Source organism: Sinocyclocheilus grahami, unplaced genomic scaffold, assembly GCF_001515645.1.
Source record: "Sinocyclocheilus grahami isolate Dianchi unplaced genomic scaffold, SAMN03320097.WGS_v1.1 scaffold176.1, whole genome shotgun sequence".
In the NCBI taxonomy this organism is placed as follows: domain Eukaryota; kingdom Metazoa; phylum Chordata; class Actinopteri; order Cypriniformes; family Cyprinidae; genus Sinocyclocheilus; species Sinocyclocheilus grahami.
The window spans coordinates 1,238,591-1,247,535 of NW_015505355.1; the positions used below are offsets into that span (position 1 = coordinate 1,238,591).

The following is an 8,945-nucleotide window of genomic DNA, read 5'->3' on the forward strand; positions in this document are numbered from 1 at the left end:
ATTAATACTTTTATTTAGCAAGAATGCATTAAATTGATCAAAAGTGATTATAAAGAGTAATGATACATACGGTTTCTATTTCAGATAAATGCAGCTCTTCTGAACGTTCTATTCATCAAAGAAACCTGAAAAATTCAACATAATAATAATAATAATAATAATAATAATAATAATAATAATAATACCTATATAAGTGATTATTTAATAATTTTATATATATAAACATGCAAAAATCATGCCAAAACAACCAGAAAACCTTAGCAAAATGCTAAAATCCTCCCAGAACACACCACTATACTTTTCTTTAGAACATTTAATTTGACTCATTTTAGGAAATGCATCTGCTGGACAAACATGCAAAACTCCAGGTGAAGTCTGTGCGGAGTAAGAGAAGACAAAAGGATCAGATCGATATCGGTGACTCTTGGGAGCCGGGAAAAGTGCTGTGATTGACAATCACAGGATGTGTTTTGGTGGATTCATTCATTGCCTTCTCTGCCAGTGGTTTACTTAATCTGCCCAACCTGGCAACCAATGCTTTCTCTACATTACGGAAAATGCACAGATGAATGAAAACACCAGCAAACGTGTAAGTTGGACGTTAGCGAGCTGAGATGTTCCGCTCAAATGAAAGTCTAATACAGACAATCTGTTTTCTTTCACTAGGTCGTTTGCGCTGTTTGCTGTGACTACATCTGCAACCATGCGAGCTGATTATGAATTGATTGATTGATTGCGACTTGAAAACGTTCTCTTGATTAGTGCTTATGTGAAAGTGCACTCATTCTTATGAGACGTAAAAACAAAAAATTTAAATCACAATAATTGTAATATATTATATTATTTAACAAAGCAGCCTAATTGTTGTCAGCCCTAATTTTAAATATTTCATATTAAGATATTTATTGAATATTTCCAGTTAAAATGAACAAGACGTGTCTGTAAAGGTGTGAGCAGTCTCAATTGTACGCATGCTGAAAAATGAAGTGAAACTTGCATTTGTCATGTGCTAAACTTCATTGCTACCTAAAATATGAATGTTTTCTCGATTACTGACAAACTGGCAAGTGCACCGGAATTAACAAAAAATCCACAGATACAGTGCCGGATGAATAAGTGAATGCAACACATCTCTAATGAAAAGACTCCCCCCCGCCCGCCCCGTCTGTCTCACGCTGGATGCATGCATTTCTTTTACATGCATATAAATACACAACCAACCCTCAGTGCTACCCTAGGGCCGAACTAGCTGTGGGGGAGGGGGGAGGGGGACCGTCGGTCGGCATTGACCGACGCTTGAATTGAGATTAAAATATCGGTCAGTTGCCATTTCCGTCTCTTTTTTTTTCTTGACAAGAATTGAGTTTATTTAGACCTAGCACCACCTCTTTATGACCACAACACACGGGAGACTTTTCAGGTGCGCAAACCAACTTCACCTCAATGCTGAGCGCAAGTCAAACAAGTGCGGAAAAAGCATGGATGCCGAGGGAGCTTCAGTAGATGAACATTGATTAAATGTGGAGTTGACTAAGGCAGTGTCAAAACTATGCATGCAACATGTCCTTGGGCTAAATATACTTCTGAGATCACAATATGAGGCACACATTTCATATTTATCTGTAATTTAATGCACAAATAAATGCAAACACAGTGCATTTGTACTCAAAAATGGGTGGCAATTTTACCTTAGTTTGGAAAAATGGAAATGGATTAAATAAATGTTTGCATAAGTATTTTACTAATACTAATTACACATGGGGATTAAATTGTTCCCCTCTGTACTGAGTTTAATTGAGTTATATCACATTGAATGTATAACATTCTATAAGTCATCAAAATAAATTACAAGAGTTTTATATCTCAGCATGTTTTTGATAACAGACCTCACAGAGTAAATCGATTATATATAACTGAATGTAGGCTGGCTAATCTTTGAACTATGTGGTTATTTACATATCGTCAAAATTAGTCAAATTCACTCAGTATTACTTGATCTGTTCCATTATCTCAATTACAGTACGATTAAGTGCAATTAATATTTAGTTGTGTGGTAGGCAGTAGTTTTATATTTGAACTCATTTTTATGTTGAACACAAGCAGCATTTGAATGTAGGCTGGCTAATCTTTGAACTATGTGGTAATTTGCATATCGTCAAAATTAGTCAAATTCACTCAGTATTACTTGATCTGTTCCATTATCTCAATTACAGTACGATTAAGTGCAATTAATATTTAGTTGTGTGGTAGGCACTAAAACAGTCCAGTAGTTTTATATTTGAACTCATTTTTATGTTGAACACAAGCAGCATCCTCAAATGAATCAATAGGATAAGTTGCGGTACTATAGGGGTTTTGCTACTGTTTCTTCTCTATCTTAACTATGACAAATTAAAACTTCAAGTACTGTATCTGATATGCTAACAACTCGTGTTAAGAACAAGATACATCTCATTATAACACCTCTGGTGATTTCAAAACCCACAAAATTAGATAAAAAAAAAACTCAATAGTGAGTGTGTGAAGTGAATGTGTAAACTCTATGAATGAAAATGAGCACAGCACGTTGTGAAGCACCAAGCACTTGAAGTTTCCACAACAACCTTAAGCAACTGTTTTCTATTAAAGAACTTTTTCATTTTATTTCACATTTAGTATTACTGTTTTATTAAAAAATACTTGCAGAAATGTTGTAATAAAAAGGAATAGTTATAAATCACACAAAGGAGAACTGTTATATGTTAATTATGACGGGAGCACAATTACATTCAAAATCCACCTTATTTTTCCCGTGAGACGGGGTACGGCCATTTGTAAATTTTATGGATCTGGCTTCCGGTGTCATTGGCTTGCAGCTATTTTTAGCTATAAAACTTGTTTTGCTGCTTTATGTTGCAAACTGGTGTGTCTTATTTTAATGTATTACGTTTTTATTATGAACACACTGGTTTGTAGTGCAAACAGCTTTACCGTTTACTGCACTACTGTTATTCTTCTCGTTATTTCCCTACAGTGGCTAATGAACCGGATGTCGCACACATTCACAGAAAATGGCTTACTTCCGCGCTGGAAAATAAGGTGGATACAAGGATTTTCATATAGTTTGGACAAACTTCCGTTTTAAGCCCCACCCACCTCCGGATTCATCCCAGGAGATACCGTTACAAATAATATTGTCTTTAAAACAGATACAGATATTGGCTTTGCACATCCCTACAAATGATAAATATAATACTTATAATTTGTTATAGGCTATTTCATTTAATTTACAGTATGTTAAACATTTTGGGTAGGGCTGCACGATGAATCGTATTTTAATCGTGATCACGATTTCTGCTTCTCTCGATTTATTAAACGTAATCATATGCGATATTTGCCTGCTGGTTATTTAGCATGAACATTTTTCTTTTTAATTTGGCATTTGTGTTATCTTGCATTGGTAACACGCTTTCACATGCTGTCTTGGTAGCAGTTGCCAGATGTCAAGAGTTAAAGTCCTCCAGTCCAAGCTTTTTCTTTAATCATTGCCTAACTCATTTTTATGTTGAACACAAGCAGCATCCTCAAATGAATCAATAGGATAAGTTGCACAAAATTATGCCCAGGTCGCATTGTTTTACCATTACCATTATAATTAACATTATTCTCAATAATGATTCTCTAGTGATTCTACATCTTCGTTACTGTAATATAAAAATAACTACATTGCAATGCATTGATATTTTACTTAATTAAATAAGAACTAATCATTATAAGCACATTGTTTTTTCACCGTAATCAGAAAGAGATTTACAGTTACAACTGAGCTGTAAATGAGATTCATATTCGTTATTTTTTAATGGCATTGAGAGGTTTCATTATTCACCCAAAAAGCTAAGAGAGGCTGCGTTACACTTATTTCATACAGGTAAGCCTTGATTAAGCCACGGAAAAGCGGCTGCAAGTAATGTAGGTTTGCATGCATTAATATAGAATTAATTTATGCGGTCACATTGGCTATTTTATGACAGCTTCAACTGTGGCTCATCCATTAGATTTAAAGCTAGAACTATTGTTTCTACCGTTTCACTTTTTTAGCTGGCAAACGGTTTGTGGGTAAAGATGCCGTCAAGCGTGGACAGCCCTCAGGTATACTGCAGTCAAGACTAAAGTGATAATTAATAGGCTCTGCTGACGGCTAGAATCACCACCTCATACTTTGGTATTGTACTTTGCCAGAAGCTGATGAATTTGAGACGTCACCACCGCTGAGTGAGGTGAACAGGTGTTTCAGTGACATGTCCTCATGCTCAGCTGACTTGGGTGTGTGTCTGCCCCGTCATCTGTTGCAGCTCATGATATTGAGATCACCATCATTTAGTAAGAGCAGAGAACTCAACAAATAAAAATAAAAGCACATTGGGCCAAAACTAATTCATTGATTTTGTATGACTGCACTGAGATTGGATAAGCTAGTTTTCTTCAAACAATTATAGGGAGATACAATCAACCATTTATAGGGTTGTCCTAATTTGCATCAGTTGTGTGCTACTCTCAATTCTTTGAACCAAGCTCGGTCATATTTTAGCGATATCCCAAAGGAAAGGATGACCAACTGACATCCACCCTCCACCCTGGCAGAACAGTACCATCTTTACCTCCCCCAAAATCACCTAAAGCCAGGTAATTCAAAGACAATAGGACAGAAATGAACATTCCCTGTGGAGTCTTAGATATATTTGCTGTGTGTGTATCCAGTCTAGGTTTTAATGCATATTTCAGCAAGCCCAAGCAAGTGCACTTCTGAATTACCACTTTACTTGTAGGCCCCGGGGCCACAGAGCCGACTTTGACATCAAGAGAGAAGTGTTTGGGAGAAGGAATGTGCGGCAAGCTTTCACCTCCAGGTATTTATCTTTTAAGGTGGAGCGCGGGGGTGGAGGTGCATGTCATGAGGAGACGCAGGAAGCCATGAACCTGGTCTCTATACCTGGCCCACATCACAAACCTCCTTCACAATGATACAAAGCAAAACGTAACATTACGTTTGGTGTTATCCAGCAGTATACACCTGTGCTGTCCAGGTCTCCTCTGCATGAACATTAGCAGTCCTGCGTTAAATCACAGCAGGTTATCATATCACATAACTCTCTCTCTGCCTAAAAAATGAATCGAAGAAACTTCAATGACTTCACTTATACCTCTGATTATTTTAACCAATGGTAATTGGCACATTTGGGTCTCTTCAAACGAAGTGAGGCAGTAAATTTGTCATTAACTATATATAGTATAGACTGATCTAGGTCAAACTTGACACTTTCTGATACTTCTAACTTCTCACATTTTACCATGAAGCTGAACTTGAGGCTGGAGTTGAAAAAAGAAAAGAAAAACCTGCCTCCAGAAGCAATGCACATTCTAGCTGTATTGATGGTTAGCTGTATACCTCAGTGTTTTTGTAGCTTTTTGTGTTGATTATTAGACAGTTTTAGACCTTGACGGAACATGCACTTGTGTAGCACACCCCTTGTGAAACAGAAGAACACTTTAGCACTACTTTTAAAAAAGAGTGCTTATTATGAATATAATATACTTTAAATGAACATATTTAATTGCGAACACAATGCATTGTTTTCAGAAATCTAAGTGCATGCTAATTACAATTAAATGATAAAGTATTAAAGGTTACATTTATATTAAATGAAATTAGTTGAATTTAAGAGTGTTTTGACCCAATTAAGTTCTTTATATGTAATTTCATAATTACTTTTATTGTCTTTGAAATATGGTTAAAGTGTACAAGTGCTATTTATGGTGAACTGAAATATACTTTAATGCCATTTCTGTTGAAACTTGTATGTCATGTATTTAAATGTATTTGTAATTACACACTCATTATGATAAAGTTGTAATTTAGTACAAATATATTAACTTTAAATGCATCAAAGAACTATTTTTTAACAACGGCACTACAGTTCAAATTATAAGCAAATGCTTTACGTGTATGTTACGTATGTTAGTCAGCACTTAAAAATAAGTGCTGTTCTTCAAAAGATGATTAAAAACATTATGAAAAGTTAAAATGTCCTTTAAAGTAAAACTTTACATTGCACTTTTTTAAAAAGTGTACTTACAAAAAAAAAAGAAAGTGTATTTTCTTTAAGAGTGGGCTTTTATTTCATTAATATTATCTGCAAGTACAGTTTTCTAAAAATATACTTATAAGATTTGAAGTACATAACAAGTGCACATTCAATACAATCAAGCACACATCTTTTTCCACAAGGGTTGGCTGCCCATAATAAGCAACAGAAGTTTCTGGATGCTGTCCTGTGAACTGGCATTGTGAATGAGAAGGAAAGCACAGCTTTTAAAATCTCAAGAGGGTCAGACAGACAACAATTAACAAAAAAGAGCAGCCTGGACTGTGACTAATGACCTACTCAATTACAGCTTTTACAACCACTGAGAAAACTCTGCTTTATTGTCTTGCCTCCCTGAAACAATGATCTTTAGGTGTGTGAGTGAAATCGGTGGAGTCCTAGAGAACACCTCGGATGTGTGCTGTGTCAGTTATGAACTGTACTTTTTCGTATAAGCATGAAGTTATTTTAAGAGAATGTTTGTAATAAAATGCATCGAAAGTTCCCGTGAATTTGATCAGTCTCAAATGATAATGTAATTCTGCATACTTTTAACAGTCAGTTAGATGTGCTTAAAATCATTCTCCGACCTCATCAGCCACAATTTCCTCTTTTACTTTATAATTATTAGAAGAAGTATTTTCAGGCCTGTTTAAAATACAATGATCACAACTAAGCTTTCAAAAGCATACAATAATGTTGATTAATAAAAATACAAAAACGGAATATGCTGTCAGCCTAATTTATTATTTCCGACAAAGTTGATCTCTGATTAACGAAATTGAGCAGATTTAACAAACTGAAGTGCTACATTAACAGCACTGATCTATTATAAAATAACACGTAACAAAAATCGCATTTCCTCGCATGGGTTTTATTTAAAGACTCATAAAATGTATCAGTGACAAAAGAGATTTTTGTTTGCAATTGTTAAACTTTTAGGTAGATGAAAATAACTAATTATACTAACAACTTCAATGAATAAATGAAACGTTTAATTAATGAATTGAACATGATTTACACAGGATTATAAATCTTCGTTAATAAAAATTGATCCTGCAATTTACTTATTGAACTTCAAACGACTAACAGGTGCACAATAGATAGATAGATAGATAGATAGATAGATAGATAGATAGATAGATAGATAGATAGATAGATAGATAGATAGATAGCGTCACCGATAATCATATCAATACCGGTATAAATTATAACCGACTTCATAGATATTTTCAATCCCTCAATCCCTTGTCAAGTTGAAAAGCCAAAAGAGATTTTTGTTTGCAATTGTTAAGCTTTTAGGTAGATGAAAATAACTAATTATACTAACAACTTCAATGAATAAATGAAACGACTAACAGGTGCACGATATATAGATAGATAGATAGATAGATAGATAGATAGATAGATAGATAGATAGATAGATAGATAGATGATAGATAGATAGATAGATAGATAGATAGATAGATAGATAGATAGATAGATAGATAGATAGATAGATAGCGTCACCGATAATCATATCAATACCGGTATAAATTATAACCGACTTCATAGATATTTTCAATCCCCCAAATCATTGTCAAGTTGAAAAGCTTGTCATTTACGCGTTCTAGACTACCAAACTCATTGTTTTTCACAAGGAAAGGTTAAGAAAGTCATAAAACTTACCACCATATCGGGTAACTTGCCATGACACGCGTGAGCCCACAAAAAAGAAACAGGAAATATCCAAGATATATCATCCTTTAAAAAGTTAGGCTTAAACAGAAACGCACACACACATACACACACACACACACACGCACACACACACATACATACGCTCACATACACACGCACGCACGCACACTCGCCAGCGTGTGTCAGTGAGAAAACGCGAGGTGATGAAGAGCGATATTTCTCTCCGATAATCCTACAGCGTTCTCCTGCGCGCGGTTATGAGGCGCATATTAAAGTTGAGAGCAGCTCTGCGTTTGGACCCAATCACAGGCTTTTGCCACGGGCCAAATTCTGATGATAGAGTCACTCAGTCAGCCTGAACCGCAAACGCTTGGGACACGCACTGTTTTAATAGTTATTGGGACATGCACGGCTTGTGTGTTATATATATAAGGATGTCTAAGGGTGGGTGGGGGGACCCCTGTGGATTGGGTAGCTATAACAACCTGTCCGGATTTCACCCCCCGGTTTAAAGCCCCTCATATGCAAAAATGAAAACGTGCGAATTGCTTGCTTGCCTTGTGTTAGTTTTTCTTGCGCTATTGCTTTGTTCAAATGATCAAGCTGTTTTGTTAGCCTATTAAAAAAAATTAATAAAACATAAATTGAACCTATTTTTTTAAATATATATTTAAATGCCATATTATCTACAAAATATATATATATAATAAAAATAAAATAAATGTCAAGATACTAAACACTAATTTGCTTCCGAATCAATTTGTAGCATTTTAAATATCAAATCCAAGTAAAACTTTTAAACGCGGACAAGATTAAATTGATCTGTCCATCTTATAACAACTTTAACTGAAAGGGTACGTTTGCCTAAGATCATGAAATTGATCAGGCCTATTGATGATCATAATAATGATAATATAAATACAAATAATCATAATCCACGTTTTAATAATAGAAAAATAAGATCTAATGCTGTTTCCCCCCAAATGGGAAACGTTCTTTTTTATATGCAGATGTTGCAATATTTCTACAAGTTTCAGAGTGAATTCCATCAAAGCACGTGTTGTCTTTCCGACTGGACGTGTATTCATCGTGTGTATTCATATTCATCGATCCTCTCACACCTGCTCAGATGCGGTTTGTGGC

The 8,945-nt window shown here is 35.1% G+C and overlaps 1 protein-coding gene across 1 annotated transcript in view; it reads right to left on the reverse strand.

Moving 5' to 3' along the window:
* wnt3a (wingless-type MMTV integration site family, member 3A) overlaps positions 1 to 7,930 on the reverse strand; it is a 19,022-nt gene extending 11,092 nt beyond the window's left edge. Inside the window, exon 1 of the mRNA XM_016283752.1 lies at positions 7,791 to 7,930. Within this exon, the coding sequence (XP_016139238.1) occupies positions 7,791 to 7,864 (74 nt within the window). The 5' untranslated portion in view covers positions 7,865 to 7,930. The remainder of the gene's footprint in view (positions 1 to 7,790) is intronic.
* Positions 7,931 to 8,945: the final 1,015 nt, after the last annotated feature.